The following is a 20,793-nucleotide window of genomic DNA, read 5'->3' as shown; positions in this document are numbered from 1 at the left end:
CAGGTTTACCTAGTACCAAGGACCAGAGGCAATTTTCAAACTAATGGTTCCTGTCATTTGTCAACTGTCTCTTCTGGCTGCAGGAGAGTTATATGATCTCTAGTCTTCACCAAAACCCTGTGGAAGACGGTATTACCAATCCCAGCTGACAGATGAGGCTCAGAGAGGTTAAGCCACCGGCCCAGCATCATAGAGCAGTCAGCAATGGAACTAGGGCAGGAGGCATAGCATAGCCGTGAGTCCTGCCAGGGCAAGAGCTGAGCCTTCTGGAAGATGGGATCTGGACAAGGTACCTGAGGCCAGCAGGAGGCGGGATGGTGGGGGGTGGTGAGGAGGCTCTGGAGCAGTGAAGGGGGAGGGGTGGAACCTGCACCCCCCTCCCCCAGTTGTTCTCCATCCTCCTCTGTTTAGAGAATTCCCTTCAGTTGCTCAGGTGAAACGAAGGTGAGGCCCAGGCAGGCTGAAAGCTTTGATCTTATCACACATTCCTGCCCCAGCCACCCCTTCCCTTCTCCCCACCTCCCCCCACCCCCACCCCCCCCATCCAGGAGGTGGAAAACCAGGCTGACTTAACTCTTTCATCCCACTTCCTGAAACCAAATCCAGGCCAGAGCTGGTCTCTGCCTCCCTTCCTCTCTCCCGGGAGGGGCAAAAGAGGACCAAGGAGGAAAGCAGGAGCTTCAGACCCACCCTCCTCATTCAATGTCACAGAGCCCCAAACCTGAACTCTGTGTGCAGCTCTCATTTCTCCTAAATTAAAATCACCAGGGGCACCTGGGTGGCTCAGTCGGTTAAGCATCTCTGACTTCAGCTCGGGTCACGATCTCACGCTCCGTGAGTTCGAGCCCCGTGTCGGGCTCTGTGCTGACAGCTCAGAGCCTGGAGCCTGCTTCAGATTCTGTGTCTCCCTCTCTCTCTGCCCCTCCCCTGCTCATGCTCTGTCTCTCTCTGTCTCAAAAATAAATAAAAACATTAAAAAAAAATTTTTTTTTAAGTTAAAAAAAAAAGTCACCAGACACAGCATAAATAGCCCCTGTGCTTTTCCACATCCATGAGCTCATCTGAGGCTCACGACAAAACTGGCCTGCTCTCCTCTCCAGCCCTGTGGGTCTTCTCACCTGCCCCAGTCCAGGGGGAGCTGTGTCCCCCAGTCCCCTCTTCCCACAAGCTAATTTCAAGGGGAACAGACTGAAGTAACTGGAATAACAGATGGGGGCTAAGACAGAGTCACAAAGAGTCCAGCTATCTCCCAGAGATTGAGTGGCCCTGAAAACCTGCTCTTGTAGCCTCCTCCCCCACAACCCATGCCTTTTATCGACTAGTCCACCACCCAGCTGGTCTCCCTGTCAGACTATAAGCTCCATGAATCCGTGGCTGGTTATACCTAACCCAGGGCCTGGCGCAGAGCTGACACTCCATAAATGTTTGCTGAATGAACGAATCAGTGAATGGTCCCCTTTTGCATCTGGGGAAAATTAAGCTCAGGGAAGTTACAAGACTTGCCCCGGATCACACAGGCAGGGCCAGGTGGGGTCCAGGAATCTGTGGCCCTGAACCTAATGCCCATTCACTAAACATGGACAGCACCCCAGATGTTAGCTCAGCAGCAGGTACCCAAGGGGCACAGGGGTGAACCGATGCGGACAAACCCCTGCAGGTGTGATCCCGGGCCCACAGGAGAGGACAGGTTAGGAGGTCTAAGGGAGCAGGCAGCCATGTCCTCCATCTGGCTCCCCGCTGCAGGGCCTGGCACCTGTGGGCTGGTAGCAACCATGAAGGAAGGCATGGGATTGGCAACATGGTAGGCTGTGCAAGGTGGCTACCTCCCCAGGCTCCAAAGAATGGAATGCCACCATCTCTTGAGGGGAAGCTACCAGCTTTCTCCAAGAACTCGACGTTCTGTTCCTCTGAGTTGGCAGGAGGCCGAAGAGAAAGAGCAGAGTCCATTTTGTGGGTAGAAAAATCAAAGCCCAGGAAAGATGGTCAGTAGTTGGCTGGCAGCTAAGTGGAGGCCCAGGCCCTGACCTCCTGCCTCCTGGTCTGGCCAGGTAAAGGGTGGGGGACTGGGATGGATATCAGCTATCTCGGTGGCTTCCTCTCATTCTTTTCCTCCGTGTTAATGACTCCAGCAGCAGGCCAGGGCCTTCCTGCCCACACACTTGACAACAATGTGAATCTAGAGACGACGGGGACGCACGACTTCTGGACCCTTGCCCCAGACGCCTTCTTGCTCCACCAGCCAAATCCTCTGCTTGCTCTGCGAGCCCCGCTTCCTCCAGAAAGCCTTCCAGATACCTCAAGCCGAACTGATCTTCCCCTTCCCTGGCAGTCTGCTCCTGCCTGCACTGCGAGTTGCACTGGGTGCTTATGGTTCATGGGTCCTGCCTCCCCAAGACCTAGAGATCCTGGAGAGAAGGGACCCTGCCTCTAATTTCTTGCAGGAGGACGGACAGAGGTGGATTCAGCTCCTACCTTCCTCTGTACATGGCTGTGTGATCTTGGGCAAGTCACTGCTCTCCACTGAGCTGTTTCCCATGAGAAATGGAGGTATATTCCCAACTACATGGGAGAGTAGACAATGCAGATAAAACACCTATAACACAATGTCTAGCACACAGTAGGTCCTCAGGCAATGAATGAATGAATGAATTCCTGACTCTTCCACTGCACAAGGATGCTCAAATGACACAGTTTGGGACTCACACGTAGATTACGCTCCCAGCCGGGGCACGAGGTTCTGTGCCCTGTGTTTCACCAGGACTGAGGAGGGCACATGGATGGCTCAGAGCAGGCCCCACTTGGCAAAAATTCACTTAACTCCAAATGGCAAAACCTGCAGGCCCCATAAGGAGCTTGGGATGTGACTGAGAAGGATCCAGGTTCTCAAGGGTCTCAATCCCAGGGAAAGCCAAATCCATTTCCCGACGGAATGTTATCATTAAGTTGGGATGGAGGCCAAGGGGCAAAAGGCACCCAAATCTGTGAAGTAGGAGCTGGATAAGCCCACATGGCAGATACGTGGTTTTCTGTACCCTCCGCCAAGACCAGCCCGGTTCACCTCCTCCATGTAGCCTGTCGTGACTACACTAGCCCTCCCAGACTGCCCCTTCTCTACACCCAACAGGCTGGATCCACTGGGAGAGGGATGACGACTTTGGAGGCAGACAACCTGGGCTCCCCTCCCAGCTGTGACACGTACTAGATGGATGAATTGAGCCAGCCGTTCCCCTGCTGTGCCTCAGTTTCTCCCTCTGCAAAATGGAGATAAGAAGGCCAACCTCAAGATTGCTGGGAGCATCATATGCAACAATGCCTGGAGGGAGAGAGCTCCGTGTGTGGCTTGTTTCAAGAGAGGATGGCTTTTTTTTTTTTTTTAGTGTTTATTTATTTTTGAGAGACAGAGAGAGAGTGCAAGTGGGGGAAGGGCTGAGAGACACACACAGAACTTGAAGCAGGCTCCAAGCTCTGAGCTGTCAGCACAGAGCCCAAAACAGGGCTCGAACTCATGAGCCGCGAGATCATGACCTGAGCCAAAGTCGGACGCTTAACCGACTGAGCCACCCAAGCACCCAGAGAGGGTGGCGGTTTTTAATCAAGAGAAGGCATGTGTGCTCACTGAGCACTAGCTGACAATCTAGGTGCCTGAGGTCACTGGGGAGGAGAACTTGGAGGACCCAGGGCAGAGTAGACACTGGTCTGTCCTCAGGAAACTCCTAGGTCTCTGTTCTTCTGGCCCAAGGGTCACAGGAAAGCAAACAGCAGAGGAGGGAGAAAAGCCTGTTAAGTGACAGAGGCCACTGGGGCTAGGATTTATGAAGCCAGAATTTCAATCCATCCAGCCCAGTGAGGCATCCAAGAAGAGGCATGATCCCAGTTCGCAACTATTTGAAAACTGGAACCGCCAAACAAGGAGAGGGGATGAGTCAGCTGGGGTGAGGGGGGGAAGCCAGCGGCAGCAGGATGTGGGGCCAGAGCTGGCTCCTTGGGGGTGAGCATGGGGAAGGCAGGGAAGGGAGAGGCGGGGGCAGAGACCCAGAGGTGGGCTGGGAAGGGGCCAGAGGCAGCTGGGAATTCCCAGCCCTGTGCCAGGAGACCATCTGTGGGGTCACCCGAGGCCACCTCTCAAGTCCTCCCCCTGCCCAGCCCCAGGCTGCTGCCCCCCTCCCCAAACTGGGACTGGGGAAAAGATGGGGAAAGACGCCAGATGTGACAAAATGAGACACCTGGACGTGACGCACCCTAGTGGGGAAGGGGCAGGTCTCAGCAGCCCAAGGCACAGGGTGGAGGGAGAGGTCACCGTGCACTTGTGAGTCTCTTTCCCTTAGCCCAAAGGGGTCAGAACTAGGGCTGTGCAGCCCCACAACCCTGGCAAGTGACCTGCTGCAGGCTCCCTCGGGGCTCCCCGGGCAAGGTCTTATCTCCTCGAGTGCGGGCCCAAAGGAGAGTGGGGCTGGGACAGGGTCCCGGGAAGCCCCCTGGCCACTCCCTTTAAGATGCATGGACATCCTCTCTGCACCCATGGGAGCCACACGGCCACGCCTCTGGTTGCTCAGAGCCCAACTGCACACATCTGGGAAGGGGACAACGCGTCCACAGGCCCCAGCCTTTCCCAGGCCACACCCCGGGGTGTGCCCCCCTCCTGCTCCCCCACCAGGAAGGAACAATCAGGGTGGAAGGGTGGACTCTGTCCTGCAGCTGCGGCCTCAGTGGGGGAAGGGGGGCAGTGACAGATCAGATGCAGTTCCATCCAGGGCTCCTGGACTGAGAAAGAGGAGAGGAGCAATGGCTTCCATCTGCTTGGTCAGTGCGGGGTCTGGGTCAACAGCTGGCAGCAGTTCTGATCAGGAAAAGTGTGCCCTGCTGGGCACCGGGAACCCGCAGTCAAATGTCGCTCCGGCTTAGCCCTCAGCAGGAACGATACTAACACAACAGCTCCATTTGTCAAACACCAATTCCACTGCGCACAGCAAGCCAGGGGCGTCTGCAGGGTCTCGTGTCCACCAGGGAAACAAGCATCATGATCCCTACTTCTGACCCGAGGCTCAGAGAGATGAAGGAACTTGCCCAAGGTCACACAGCCAGTTGGGCCGCACTAAGACTTGAAGGCAGGGCCCTTTGAGCCCACACTTTCCCTCGATCACAGGACCCAAGAGAAAGGGGTTCCAAGTCCAGTGAGGACACAGACAGGCGGAAGATGGCAGTGTGGGCACCCCAGCTTGTCCCACATGCTCCGGGTCTCAGCACAGTGCAGTGGCAGGGAAGGACAGCTGCCCTGTGCCCATGGGCCAAAGCAGCCCCTTCTCAATCCTCTGCAAGGAGCCTGGGCCTTATTGACTGGCCGGCTTCTCCCAAGGCCACTGATTTATTCACTGGATAAATGTTCACCTACTATTGCTGGGCACTGGGCAAATTGCACTGAATAAAATCTGAGTCTATGTCCTCATGGAGCGTCCATGCTAAACTGGGGGGAAGGCGGTAAATTCTAAATAAACGGACAAATACCTAAGCATGAGCTCGGGCTGTGGGGTTCTAAGGAACCAGCCGGCAGCTCCTTAGATGCATCCTCAGCAAGACGTCCCCCCCCACCACACACACACACCTGCTCCACAGGCCAGTGCAGAGGCCCCAGCTTGGGCTGGGTGTGCGTGGGGTGCTGCTGACTGCCCCCGCTCTGAGTCCGCCCCCTGCTGCCCCCATCCCTATGCCCGCCCCCTCCAACACACCCTGGAGTTTTCCCATCTCAATTAGTGGCTGCTCCTTCTGGAGATGCTCACGCCAAAGACCGTGGAGACTTCCCAGACTCCTCTCTTTCTGTCCCGCCCCTTCCCCAATCCATCAGCAATTTCCTGTCAGCCCTACCTTCTAGATACACTCAGGATTCGGCCGCCTCGTCCCAACTCCATCGCTCTGGTAGGAGTTCCCATGGTCTCTGGCCTGGATCTCGGCTTGCTTGCTTTTGCCCTTGACCCTCCGCATTCTCTTCTCTGCACGGCAACTAGAGTGACCCCTCATCTCACTCAGAAGCAAAGGCCTTCTCGTGGCCCGGGCTCGGCACATCAGCCACGCTCCCCCCGACCCATGCCACATCGGCCTCCTTGTTTTCCGCAGGTATGCTGGACGCATCCAGGCCTTTCCATTAGCTATTCCCTCGGCCCTTTCCCTAGGTACCTGCATGCTTCTGTTCAAGCGTCATCTTATCAGAGGCTTTTCCTGATCCCTCATCACTCTGTACCCTCTTCCCGGCTTTATTTTTTTCATCTGAGCGCTTACTGCCCTCCAACATATTATATTTATTATCTGTCTTCCCACACGAGCTATAATGCAAGTAACACGAGGGGAGGGAATTTGACTTTTTGTTCTCTGCTGTAACCTCGGCGCCTAGAACCCCATCAGGTACTTAGAAGATACTCGATAATCCTTGTTGAATACATTCTACATCTACCACACACCTGTAGGGGACTTTAGTTCATGGGATATTTAATCACATACATCAGTGGTCCGTTCATTCATTCAACACACACTGCAAGCCTTTGTGCACCAGATAGACGCCCCCCTAAAATCCAGAGAACAGAGAAGCAGGGTGCCCTCCTCCACACCTCAGGGAAAGGGCTCCGGGAGGTAGTCGGGAGCTGGTCCTAAGGACACGTCAGGGAGGCCACAGGGATGTTCCTAGGTCCCTGCGACTCTGGCACAGGTGGGCGTGGGGAAAGGTGGGGAGGGTGGGTTCTGGGGGCCGCCGACACTTGAAAGCCTCACATTCCCAGGCCTCAAAGAGCCGCCTTGTTCCCAGGGCTTACGTGATGGTGCCCCTAGCCCAGCCACCCCCAGCAGCCATGAGCCGCTCCCCTCTCAAGGCCACTATTGACACGGACCCAACACCAGCAGTGAGGCTGGCGTCTCCCCGCAAAGCGAGTTCCACACATTCTTCTAGGTTTCAGTCAGCCAGCTCTGGGCGCTGGGGCGGCCAGCAGGCCAGGGCCAGGCCCTGGGAGCAGGAGGGGGCAGCAGGGCCAAAGGGGCCAAGGCCTGGATTGGGGCAACATGCCAGCTGGGTAGGATCCTCAGCCCAGCCTCCCTCTTCCCGGCAGGAGGGAGATGGGGGCAAGACCAGGGTCGGCCCTGGGGGGAGGGGGCATTGTGCTCACCATATCCTTGGGAAGCTGCTGGGGGATGGGGTCAAGTTCGCCCATTCTTCTTCTAGCCTGACCTCTCACATCTGGGATGGACTGGGGTGGGGGGCAAAAGGCCAGAGCTGAGAGCCCTTCCTGCACCTCCCAAGTGGCTTGAGGGTCCAGAATCTATGTGTGGCTTCCAAGTGGCCTCTGAATCATGGCTCTGTATCTTTCCACATCTTGGGCAGCCTTTCTGACTCTCCTGAGATTCTCGCCCCAAGGCCAAGCAGCCTGGGAACCTCTGCAGACTCGCCCTAAACCTTGGGCCCCCAGGCGCCAACCAGGGAACCCAGTGAGGGCTCCATGCAAGGCACCTAGCCTTCTTCCCCCTCACTCCCCACACAGGGTAGGGCCCAGCCTGGCCCACTTGGGCCTTCAAGCTTTGGGAGTAATTCGACAGTTTATAGGATCTCAGGGAAAACTTGACGAGGAGACTAATTAAGAAACCTACAAACGAACGGGTAGTCCCATAAATGACTGCCCTGGAGTTAAGTCTCTCTAGGCTCCTGCCAGGATAGGCATCCCCAGGAGGCCCCAGGATACTGAGGCATGCTCATCCTGAGTACCTCTGTCCCCAAAGCCAGACCTGAATACTCCTTGTCTGAGGGAGCCTCTGCACTACCTCAGACCTGAGTTCTTACTTTTATCAACATCGGTGACAACGGTTTGATTCACAACTACTGCCTGCTACAAACAAGTGAGATAGGACTCAGAGTGGCGAGGAGAGCTTTGTCTGGCGTCAAAGCCTGGCTCATGGTACCACTGAGTATGTGTGTACTGTGAGCCACTGGGCAAGTTATGCAACCTCTCTGTGCCTCGATGTCCTCTGCTTAGAGAATGGGGACCACACTACTAGCTATGGTTTAATGCATTCAACAGATATATTGACTGAGCACTTACTACCTGCCAGGTGCTAAAGACAGAGCAGCAGAACAAAAACGCACAAGGTCCTGCTGTCATGGAGCTTAAATTGGTGATGGGGGGCAGGGAGGAGAGAGAGAACTAAGTAAACAAATACATGTCAGATAGTGACAAGAAAGAAAAAGCAGTGTAAGGGGACAGAGTATGTTGGGCAGAATAGTCAGAGACTTGAAGGAAGACAGGCAGAGGGTCATGTAAATATTTGAGGGACAAATGTTCTAGGTAGAAGGAACAGCAGATGCAAAGGCCCTGAGGTGGCAGTGTGTTTGGCATATTCGGGAAACAAAGACCAGTGTCACTAGAGTGAGTAAGCAAGGGGAAAGTTGGCAAGAGGAGAGATTGTAGAGGGAGTGGGGGAGGCCAGATCCCAAAGGGCCTTGTGGACTATATCAGGTCAGGGGCGTGGGTCTGATGGTGAGCAACGCGGGGAATGCTGGGAGATTCTGAGCAGGGGAATGACATGGGAGAATTTGTTGAGAAACTTTGTGCCTGGCAAACTGTAGGCACTCGACAAGTGTTAACTATCCATATTATTTTGTTATCATATGACCTGGCACCCTAGCACCTCCCTCCCTACCACCTCAAGCCCTCAACCCAGTCACCTTCTGCCACCTTCCTTTCACCCTGTCTTCCAGGCTGCGCCTCAGACCCACGGATCCCAACTTGCCTGTGTTCAGCCTGAGAACAGGCCCGGGCCAAGCCAGGCGGGGGCCACTACTCCCCACACACAGGGAGCGGGGCCATCTCTGCCCCTTCCAGCCTCCGCCTCCCTCTATGACCTATAGCCCTCCCTCTGGAAATCCCCAAGGCACACTCGTTACAACCCCTTCCCACCAGCAAGTCTGGGGCAAGGGGAGGGGGCATGCAGAGCATGCCAGTTATGTCCAGGGGAGTCTGAGATGGTGCTACCCCTGAGGGAAGGGGAGGCTCCTCCATTTCCTGCCCGCCCACAGTCTCCCTGGTGAGGAAACCCAGGCGAGGCAGGAAACAGGTATCTCAGTGACTTCCCTCCGCAGCCCTGGAAAACACCGTAATCACGGCAGCCCCCTCAAGATTCCGGTCTCCTGGCAGGACTGGCCCCAAGAAAGGAAAGGCTAAGGTCCCAGCAGGAAGAAAAGGGGTCAGCAGGCCAAGGCAGGCGCTGAGTCACCCGGGCCTGGCCCCCACCCCCAGCAAGCCTCTCCACCTCCTCTGAACTGAAATTACTCCCACACTTAATCACAGACCACCGCTTCCTGTCTCCTGCCCCCAGGGAGGTCTTGAGCTCCCTAAGGACCACCTTACCTTCGCTTGTGTCCTATCCTCACCCATGCACTGTTGGCTTGTGGATGTGAACCAAAGGGCGGAAAAGATAAAGGGCAGTGGGCGAAGAAGAGCCCAAGGCTTGCTGGGGCACTGGGTTAGGAGCCTGATGTCATTTAAAAAATGTACCACGAACTCCTTACCCCATTTTACAGATGCGGAAACTGAATGCTCAGGAAGAAGAAACTGCCTCAGATCACAGGCTAGAAAATGACAGAGCTGGGATTCAGCTTTTGTGGGTCCATGAGACTCCAGAAGCCAAGATCTTTCCAGCTCTCCACCATCAGCCGGGGGGTGGGACACTGAAGACCTCGGTGTGGTTGCTGACAAGACCATAATCCCACAGGATTGGAACTGCCTATTTACCCATCTCAGTTCTGGGAAAGCAAAGACAGGACCTATTCTTGCTCACCCGTAAACCCCAGCCAGATGCGCTGGTATGCAGTAGGTGCTTAGCAATATCTGCCGAATGAATGAACCCTTGAACCCCCACTGACTGTCATGGAACGCTGCTCAATGAAGATATGTTGAATGAACAAGTGAATGAGATGATTGGCTGCAATCTGGAATTTCTGTTGAAATTCCTCCCGCACACAGCAAATAGCTCCACCCTCCTCCTCACTCTGACCACTGTAGAACCCAGCATTCAGGAGCCCCTCCGCAGAGGCAGAGCTGGGGGAGTTTCAGAAAAGGAAGACATCCCATGTGCTAGGTTGGTGCCTACTTTTTTGGAAAAGTAAAGATCAAGTTCAGATGGGGACTGGGAAGCAACTGGTCGGGCCCTGCTGGATGTGCAGGGGTGAGAGGCTGAGAGAGGGGATTAAGGAAGCCCTGCAGACAGGGAGTGGGGGAGGAGAGTTGCTAGGTGGGCGGGGCAAGAGAGCTGAGGGGTCAGGTCTGGGGTGAGGGCTGAGCACAGACGTGAGATAGAGGTGGCAGGGATACAGTCACTGGGTGAACACCGGCTTAGAAAAGCCCCTCTCTTGGCTCTGAGAAGGGGAGGGAAGAGGGCAGTGGCAGGGACAGGGACCACCTAAGATCACCTCAAAGAGGGTGGGGGTGGCTCTGTGGTTCACCAGGGCAGGCCCAGTTCCCCAAAAGTGCCCCCACCCACATCTGCCACCAGCGGCCTGCCCACTGCCCCTGCCCCACCCTTCTCGAGTTCACTCAGGTCCTCAGAGCGTCTTCTGGCCAAGCATTCTTTCCCTCTGCATGGGCCCATCCAAGCTCAGAGCCGGGAACCGGGCTGTAATGGCAGGCCTCCCCTGCACCTGAGGACCCAGGAAGAGGACAGTGGGAAACAGACCCACTGAATATCCGCCAGTTAACAGGTCAAGCACCAGGCACTTTCATGCGCCTTCCATCCAGTCCTGCCAACCACCTTCAAGCTATATGTACTTGGAGGTCATGCATTTTGAGTTCCCTTTGGCCTTGTAGGCTGGTCTCAGAAAGGTTAACTAGCTTGCCGGAGGTCACACAGCTACTCCAGAAAAGGACAGGGATGGATTCAAGCCCTGGGCTGCAGGACTCCAAGGCCTGTGGGTGTTTCACACAAACCTCAGCTGTGTCCGAAGTGGTTCTTTACTTGTGCCTGCCTGGTTACTAGCTCCCCAACGGGCCAGACGGCCTGGTAAAGTTCCAGTGAGGATTGATAGGCTCCCCATCACCAGAGAGTGCCCCCTTTCCAAGTTGGCACAGAGAGGGGTGCCCTTGCCCCGCCAAGTTCCCGCCCTGCTCGAAGTTTCTCCGCCTGGTCCTCAGGAATGGCAGGCCGGGCCATGCCTAGAGCGACTGGGAGACTCGGCAACGTGGCCGGGCGACCCATGGGCTCTCCCGCGGGCCGGCCCCGCCCCCGACCCCACGCAAGGTTCCCTGGACGCCCCTCGGGACTGCCCCACCGCGGAGGGTGGCGCCGGCCTGTGCCTGCCCGGGGTCCCTGGCGGGCGCCGCAATCCCGAGCCAGAGTCCCAGCCAAGTTGGCGGGCGCGGCGAGCGGGGCCCGGGGCGCCCCCCGCCCCGCACACTCACCGCGAGCAGCCGCCCGTGCAGCAGCAGCGCCAGCAACAGCGCGCCCGCCGCCCGCTGTCCCATGGCCCGGCCGGCTCCGCTCGCTCTCTCGCTCGGCGCCCGCCCGAAGCCGCCCGCTCTCCAGCCTGCGGAGTCCTCGGGACGGCGCGGCCCGCTCCCGCCGCCCCCACCCCTCCCGCCGCTCGCCCGCCCCGCCCCGCCCCGCGGCCGGCCGCCCCGCCCCCGGGCGCCAGGCCCCACCCCGGACCGCCCCGCCCCGCCGCTCCAGGCCCCGCCCCCGGACCGCCCCCGGACCGCCCCCGGACTGCGGGCGCCGCTCGCTGGAGCCCGAGCCCCCGGCGCAGCCAACTGGGCCTTTGTCTGGGCCCCCAGCCCCCTCGGCGCGAGCCGCGGCCCAGCCCGGCTCCCCGCCAAACCCGGCCTGGAGTGCGGGATGGGACGGGGCCCTGCGCGCCGACACCGGCCGCGGCTCCTCGCGCACGCGACCCCAGCACGGACCACACACCCCCCTTTCGCACCCGGCGCCGGGACTCCTCACTCGCGCGCCCAGAAGTCCGCGCGCTCTCACACACGCCGCCTGCACACGCGCACCCGGGCACGTTCACACACACGCCAAGCTGGCCTCCCCCCCACCTTTCACACTCGCGCACGTTCACGCCCTGGCCCCCCGGCCGACTATCTTCACGCGCTCAGACGCACACATGGTCTTTTCAGAACTGTCACCTCTGCAGGTGACATAGCGGACACGACTTTCACACACTCAGCCGCTCACGTCCCTATTCACACATTTACACGGACTCACAAGGGAATCCCCAGACCCGAAGTGTAAGGACGTGTTTTCGTACACAAATGCCACACAGGCCTTTTGCTCGCACACATGCTGGCCCGTCTTTTTTACCTTTTCTCCTACGCTAACTGCAGCGATTTATTAATTTTTTTTAACGTTTATTTATTTTGGGGAGACAGGGAGAGACCGAGAATGAGCAGGGGAGGAACAGAGACAGAGGGAGACACAGAATAGGAAGCAGGCTCCAGGCTCTGAGCTGTCAGCACAGAGCCGGACGCGGGGCTCGAACCCACAAACCGCGAGATCACGTCCCAAGCCGAAGTCGGTTGCTTAGACTGAGCCACCCAGGCGCCCCTAACCGCAGCGCTTTACAGTGCGCCCTAGAGAGCGAACTGAATTGCCCCTCGCACGCACCATTTTCCCCACCAACCACTCACGGACCCACTTGCATGGACGTAAATCTCAGCCCCCGGCGCCACAGACCCCCGAGTCCCACACGCAGGCCCAGACACAGACCCTGTCAAAGCCCTAGTCACAGATGCTTGGGTGGTAAGTCCCAGTCCCCGATGATCCACCTCTGACACAGACCCACAGACAGCACACTCGGCCATGCCACTGGGCCTCTCTGCCTGGCTCGGGTCTCCTTTCTGCCTGAAAATTTCCAGGGCAACCCAGGCTCATGGGTGGAGAGAAAACCGGCCTGTGTGTGCGTGTGAGCATGTAGCGTAGAGGAAAACCTTTTGAGTAATGATAGAGGGAGGAGAATAAAAACTGAAGTTTCCATTGTTTCCTGTGAGAGTTGCTAGGTTCCAGAGACTCATGGCTGGGTTTGCAGCCAGGAGTGAGGTGAGCTGTGGACAGAAGGAAATGCCCAGCTAACCGGGCGGCACCAGGCCTGGCTCCGGAAGGCATGTTCCCTGTGATAGGGGCCTGCAGGCTCCCGGTCACTCTGTGGCCTCCCATCTAGGCGCCTGGGGGATTGAGAAAATGCTGGCGTCCCGACCCCCATCCCAGACAGATGCTCCATCCCCCAAAAGATTGGGTTCTTCACCCTGTGGGGCCTATTTCTGGGGGACCAGCTCAGAGCTGTAAAGGACAAACACTACATCTGCAGTGCTTTGGTCAACTCCCTGGCCCCAACCCAGATGCCAGGCACAACACCGAGGAAGGACTGTTACTGCTCCAAACAGGGAGATACAGGTAGACCGAGGAGGGATGTCTGATCTTGGCCCTTGGTGAATCCCTAATCTGGTGGCAGGAAGCAAGAGGATATAGTCCCCTGTCCTCATGCTGTTCTCAGTCTGATAGAGAATCCCACCCCTCCCGCCTCACTGTGCAATCCTGAGCAAATTAGTCAACCTTTTGAGGCCTCAGTTTCATCATCTAGAAAATAGGGAAAGGGGGCACCTGGATGGCTCTGTTGGTTGAGCATCTGACTCTTGGTTTCATCTCAGGTCATGATCTCACCGTTGATGAGTTCGAGCCCCGTGCTGGGCTCCACACTGACAGTGCAGAGCCTGCTTGGAATTCTCTCTCTCCCTCTCTCTCTCTCTGCCCCTCCCCCACTCACTCTATCAAAATAAATACACTTTAAAAATATTTTTTAAAAATTAAAAAAAAGAAATTAGGAAAAGGAGACTAATACTAAGACCTCTCTCACAGTGCTGTTGGGGGTCAAAATGAATGAATGAATCTATTTCTTAAAAAAGAACAGCTTCAGGCACATAGTAAGCACTAAATAAATGGTAACTCTTTCTCTGATCGCTGTCTCTGGATGAGCTCCCAATCCGAAGAGGGAGACACAATTCCGCCCTCAGGGGCTCTAGTCTGATGGAGGAGCAGTGTTGCACCCAGTGTGTTGCTCCTAATCTGAAAACTAGGTATAGCCTTCACCCCCAGGACCTCCGGCATGATGGATGAGCACAGCCTTGCATTGGAGCACTCCCTCTCTGATGAAGAAAGTTACAAAACTCCACTGACTTCAGAGTTGGCAGGTGGCCAGCCTTGGTGGTGGGATTTTTCCAAGGCCTTTGCTGTCTGTGGAGGGTCAGCGTCCGTGACAAATCACATTTTGTGAACTGCCCCGGTGTCTTTTCCCCACCTCGGGCCCCTTAAGTCCCGGAGCTTTGGCTTCTTGGATGATTTGCTCATGGGCGGAACAAGCAACCCTTTGTAGATGTGTGGTTAAGACTAAACCCGAGCTATAAGTCTTGCTGGCTCAGAGGGGTCGTGCTAGAGACGGTAAAGCCGACTGGAGGCTGGAAGGAGCAGGGCTGACGCAGAGGGCAGGAAAATACGGCCTGTCCGGAAAGTCTTCCAGAATAACTCCACCCACCCTGAGGATTGGTCATCCACCGATTTATTCTGTATCCTTTCCTTCCCACTAAAGGATCTGGCCAGCTCTGTTTTCCTTTGCAGTCCTTGATATCTTTAGTAAATGTTCTCAAGTTGCTTTGTCTAGGGCCTGGCTATCTCCTCATATGGCTTAAAAGGGAAGCAGAGGCAGAACTTTGGGGCTTTGCTGAGTCCGGGAGGCGCCTGTAATCGCACCGTGTGCACTCATAGCTCAGGGTGCTCGTCATACTCTTGGAGAGAAACAATTCAAGTCTTGCACAAGGTGCCTTAGATAAGGAGAGACTCTGAGAGTTTGGATAGGTAATAGTAGCCAAACAATCTGGCTTCTGAGAAACAGGAGTTGGGTGCCTTCTGGAACCAGCAGCCAGAGTTTGTGGGTGACCTGTCTGCCACTCCAAAATTGACAGGACTCAGCTTTTTTTGGCTTGCACTTCCACTCCAAATCTTTTCTCTGCCTCGGAGCTTCTCACTTGTTTCACAATCCTTTATTCGTTCATTCATTCAGAGCTACAGTGAATGGTGGGGCAGGTTGTTCACCGAACAAGAGTATGCAGCCAAGTGGGCCCTGCTTGGGGGCTAGATCTGCCCAGAGAGGGTACCTTTTGTTCATATGAGCAAAAGCACCGTATGGGCTAACTGTGGACCTGCATTCATTCAATAATGAAAATGAATACCTATTTTGCACAAAGGTTCCAGTACCTGTGTGGGAAAACAGATGCTGGCAGGGTAAGGATATGTCCTTGGGTGATAACATAGAACAGGAAAATTGATATTAAAAGGGAGTGGAGATGGAGGAGAGGAAACCTGGGGGTGATGTGAAGAAGAGGAGGAGGCGGACAGAGGACACAGTTCTAAGCAGGCAGTAAAAGTTCCCATGAGAAGGAGAGGACCCTACAAGGCCTGGCAAGATACAGTCCTGCCCATTTCTCTAGCTACCTCCTTCCCCCAACATGGTCTCTATGCATGCTTTTCCCTCTCCCCGAGTGCATTTCCCACCCAATACCCCCTCCTCTTCATCCTACTCTCTTTTAGCGTTTAGCTCGAAGATCGTGCCACCATCGAAGCCTTGCCTGACCTCCCAGGCTAGGTCATGTCCCCTGCTGTACTTTCCCACAACCTGCCTCCCCCAAGCTTCTCTCTCAACATTTTTACAGTTGCAATAATTTGGAAGATCGTTTAATATTATGAGGCATAATAAAGGCAGGGAGCGTGATGGTCTGATTTCTGTCTTGTTCCCAACTGTATCCCCTGTGAAGGGCACAGTGCCTGGCAGGGAGCTGGCACTTGGATGATTTCACTTGAATGAAGGAACAAATTGGTAAATGTCCCCGTTCTAGTCTGTACTTGGAGCAGATACATTCCCCTCACTGTTTGATTAACACGGAATCTCAGGTGCCCGGGTGGCTCCATTGATTGATCCCAGTGTCATGGGATCAAGCCCCACATTGGGGCTCAGCATGGAGCCTGCTTGGGATTCTCTCTCTCTCTCCCTCCCTCTCAAAAAACAAAAACAAAACCAAAAACCCCACTGGATCTCATTTAATTATTACCACAGTTCTGGGTAGTTGGCATGACAGTGTATTTTATTTTATTTTATTTTATTTTATTTATTTTAGAAGTTTTTTTTAATGTTTATTTAATTTGAAGGAGAGAGAGAGACAGAGTGCAAGCAAGGGAGGGGCAGAGAGAGAGGAAGACACAGAATCTGAAGCAGGCTCCAGGCTCTGAGCTGTCAGCACAGAGCCGGACGTGGGGCTCGAACTCACAAACCTCAAGATCGTGACCTGAACCGAAGTCGGACGCTCACCCGGGTGCCCCATGACAGTGTATTTTATTACTGCCCTTTTCCAGACAAGGAAACTGAGGCTCCAAAGCACGGAGTGGCTTGCCCAGATCGCACACGGTCAGTATGAGGTAGGGCCAGGATTCACAGCCACATCTGTCTGACTCTAGAACCCACATTCTCTACCACATCCAATTCTGCCTCTCTCTGGGTTGTTCCCAACTCTGCCTAGGTAGAAGTGTGACTTTTCTGAAAATAGAGTGGATTTGACCCTTCTGCCCCCTCCAGAAATCTCCCCACCCCCGTCCTTACCAATCACTTTCTTGCTGAGCTCCCATTCTGGGTCCCAGGCCTGGGGCCAGGTTCCCAGCCTGTGCCTCACGGAGCACCTGCCCTCTGAGATGCTCCTTCACGAAGCGGTTCCCTGCTCACAAAGTTTGGGAACTCTGCGTTCTTTCCTACACTTTGGCCATCTCGAGGGACACCGACACAGGAACGTTTCTGAGCAGGCCTCCAGTAAAGTCGCCTGCCCAACTCTATCCAATCCAGCATTCCTCAAGATACTTGAGAAAGGAGCCCATTTGTTTTTGTGAGAAAATCTTTTAACATTTCACAAGACTGCTGTTTCTCAGAACACGCTTTGCAAATACTGCGGCAGAGCCTGGCTCCTGAGCTGACCATAAATGGTCTCTATAATTTGAATTTGTCACTCATGCCCGCCCCCGCCCCCCCCCCTCCCCTCCAGCCCGGTTGGAATTCTTATGGCTTCCATACACTCCCTCACATTCCTGCCCACGCACTCCTGCTTCAGCAGGAGAAGACTTCTGTGCAGGGCCCGTAGCCGGAGCCCCATAAATGCTCACGTCCCTTCCTCTGTTACTGTGCACGCACGCATTTTACGTTATGTCATCAGTGCGTGTGTGTAGTTTCACGTTCGCTTTTCTTGCCTACCGGTCTCCTCCTAAACACAGTTCTGCGTGTCCAGCAAAGGCCAGCGCTACTTAAAAATGGCTCCGTGGATCGGTGCCAGTCCCCAGACTGTGTATGACCGGTCTGAGATAAGAAACTCGCACAGAGTGTAAATCAACCGTGTTGGTGAGCACTCTGTTTAACTCAGCTGACGATCTTTTCCTGCCATACTTGCTCCGTATCGCAAGCAGCACCCGGATGTGCATACCGTTCACCTGCTCCTTGCTGCAAATGTCACCCGTTAGGAATCTGTGGGCCAGCTTCTTTGCACCGCACTTGTATTGGCTTTGCGCACGACACTTGTGATCACGATTTGGTATTGTGTCTCATCAACACGCCACAGTTCATCAACCCTGTCCTGTCGGTGGATATCCGGGCTGTTTCCGCGTCGTTGTGATTAATAAAGCATTGCCGTGAACGCATACGTATGCATCCGTGTGTTTGCTTCTCCAGTTCCCTCAGTGTTTAAGGGCCACGAATCTGAGGCCAGAAAGGTGGAGTGGCCTCTGAGGGGTCATGAATGGCAGAGGCAGGCCTCCCACCCTGGCCTCCTGACCCGAGGCCCCTTGTTCCTTCCTCCAGCCCGCGCTTCCCTTCCCACTGGGCAGATTTTCCGTCCCTTTCATGCTTTTCTTTGCTAGGTTATGAGGTTTCTGCAGTGTTCCCACATGTTGTCTTTTGGAGCTTGAGAGAAATCCTTTTGGAATGTCCTGTGCCTTCTCCCTCCGAGTTCCCGGCTTTGTTCAATTGTTCACGATAAATTCCTGCTCTGTTGGGAGGGGCCCAGGAGGCTGTTAAGTTTGCCAAAAATGGTGGTACCAACTCAGACATGGCTCATGTCTGAGGCTCTTTGCTTCTACTGAGATTTCAACTGAAAAGAGGGCGATGTGCATGCAGTTGGGGTGAGGACAGGGTACCCCCACTCCTAGTTTTCTGCTTTGTGTGTAGAGTAAGCAGAACCAGCCGTGTGCAGACAGAAAAGACAGTGAGGGGTAAGGTGGGCCACGGGAATGGGGTTGGGGGGCGTGGTGGGCTAAGGTTTAGAGACTTAGGTTCAGAAACGAGGAAAGGCTGGTGGGACAGGGAGGGTTGGGAATAGGATGATGTGTCGCTCCAACGTGCGCCTGGTCAATACAAGAAGTGGCATTTACTTTCTAGAATCATAGAACGGTGATATCACATTATTTGTTTGAAAAGGGCTATGTCAGATTTTGTTAATATACAAAAATAATTCTAATGTCATGCACCTATCCCCAGTGTTACCCAATGATGCAGGGACCGGTGAATTGGGCAACTGAGACCACAGGTGACCTCCGAGGAAATTTCTCTCTTTGTTTCCTGTTTCCCAGAAAGAGCATATTTCAGGTTAACACAGCCCTGTTCAGAACACTGGTGTTGAGGCGCGTCCCAGACCCCTAGAGTTAAACACCATCTTGCTTTGTCTAGTTTACTGCATATTTTGGATACCAAGATTTACCCCTCTTTCTCTTGGGATCTATTCAATAAATACGAAGGAAAAACCCCTGCAATTTGGATGGAAAGGGCAATGGCTGAGGGTCAGAGCGCTGGGTTGGAATCCCAGCTCTGCTCCATTCCAGCTGCAGGAGCTTAGGGATGGCACTTTTTTTCTCTGAGCCTCAGTTTCCCTCTCTGCAAAATGAGGTACTAAAACTTAGCCTCGTTGAGAGTACAGAGGGCTGAGACCCTATGTTTCAGGCATCGGACACATGCTTGGAACAGTGTGGGTGCTCAATAAATGTTGAGGTTACTTCTACAGGCGTGAAGGGCTTTCCCTGACCCCCCCCCAACCCCCCCGCCCAGCTGTGGTGACACCTAGCTTCTTCCGTATACAAGCTGGGCAGCACACCAGGCTGTGGCATTGTTCTATAGCCAGCATGCTGCTTCCTGTTTACATAGACCTTGCAGATCCATGGCTTGAACGGTGGACACAGAAGACTTCCTGTGGTCTCTGCTTGGCCGCATGGAACAGCCAGCCTTCTCTAGCTAAGAGCCTTATTTTCTCTGCACTTGGGCTAAGTGCCTGGTGAAAAGGGATTCGTGAGCAGTGAGTATCCGAGCAGCAGTCGGGCCAAGCACAGAGATCCTGTCCCTTTAACATATAATCCAACCCGCCACCAGTGGTCAAACTTCATTTGAGCACCTACTATGTATTGGGCTCTGTAATGATATTTGCCTTTCATTGGGCATCCACTGTGTACGTTTGCAGGGCACCTACTATCTGCAAGATGTCATAATCATGAAGATAATTGTTATTATGATTGAACACCTACTGTGCACATAATACTCTATAATGACAATGCCAACCAGTTTTTGAAGAGCCGCTGTGTTGTATGCACTGTAATCATCTTTATCATAATCATTTATGCCTGACCTCTCTGTGCCTCAGTTTCCTCATCCATACAATAGGGACAATAGTAACTTCCTCGAAGGACTGATATGGGGATTAAATGAGTTATTATGTATAAAGCTCTTAAAACAATGCCTGGTATATAGCTAAGAGCTTAATAAATGTTGGGCATAATTAATAGTTATTGAACATCCATTGCATATAAGACACTCTGTTCTCCAGACAATAGTAATTACCATTGCTGAGCGCCTATTGGGCACACTGATCTGTAATCGATATTAATAACTGAGCCCCTATTGGGGTGCCTGGGCGGCTCAGTCGGTTGAGCATCCGACTTCAGCTCAGGTCATGATCTCATGGTTTGTGAGTTCGAGCCCCGCGCTGGGCTCTGTGCTGACAGCTCAGAGCCTGGAGCCTGCTTCGGATTCTGTGTCTCCCTCTCTCTCTGCCCCTAACCCACTCGCATTCTGTCTCTGTCTCTGTCAAAAATAAACATTAAAAAAAATAAAAAATAAAAAATAACTGAGCCCCTATTGTGAGCCAGAACTGGGCTAGACACTGGAGGCCTCAAGGGCAGTGTCGTAGGCAAGGGTCTTACATTCTGCTTAGGGGAAATTAAACCGATTTGGAGTCAGGCATCTCCAGGAGAGTCAGGGACAAATCTTATGCAAATATGGACCTAGGGCAGGAAGGGGATGGCTTTGAGTGGCCAGACAGAGGATTTGGGAATCAGGACATCTTGAACTATCTCGAGTTGTGCCAAAATGGATTCTAATAAGCTGTATTCCTACAAATGTCCACTTGGGGAATGGGTCACTGGACAATTGAGTCTTCTCCCTCAGGAGGGAAGGGATCCCAGAGACAAGGAAAGGAGTGTGCTGGACTGCTGAGCTTTAGACCCAGGGAGGATATCCCTTGTTTCTCAGAGATGAAATAGAAGTGGGGGTGAATTCAGTAAACTGGGGTCTGGTACGCCCTTCCCTCCTCCTATCCTTCCCCCTATCCTTCCTCCTATCCCGACACCATCATGGTGCCCTCATGATAGGGATATTCAGGCTTGGCCATTCTCTGTTTGACCATGCAGCTAGGTAGGCCAGAGCAGACCACT

General features: G+C 54.3%; 1 protein-coding gene across 1 annotated transcript in view; it reads right to left on the bottom strand.

Moving 5' to 3' along the window:
- HSPG2 (heparan sulfate proteoglycan 2) overlaps nt 1-11,580 on the bottom strand; it is a 99,757-nt gene extending 88,177 nt beyond the window's left edge. The window contains 1 exon segment of the mRNA XM_053898846.1: nt 11,424-11,580. Within this exon segment, the coding sequence (XP_053754821.1) occupies nt 11,424-11,486 (63 nt within the window). The 5' untranslated portion in view covers nt 11,487-11,580.
- Between the last annotated feature and the right edge of the window lie 9,213 nt (nt 11,581-20,793).

Source organism: Panthera pardus, unplaced genomic scaffold (assembly GCF_024362965.1).
Source record: "Panthera pardus isolate Hobbes unplaced genomic scaffold, ASM2436296v1 HiC_scaffold_11, whole genome shotgun sequence".
NCBI classification, from domain to species: domain Eukaryota; kingdom Metazoa; phylum Chordata; class Mammalia; order Carnivora; family Felidae; genus Panthera; species Panthera pardus.
The sequence above is the reverse complement of the archived record's forward strand: the minus strand, read 5'-3'. Positions and strand labels throughout refer to the sequence as shown.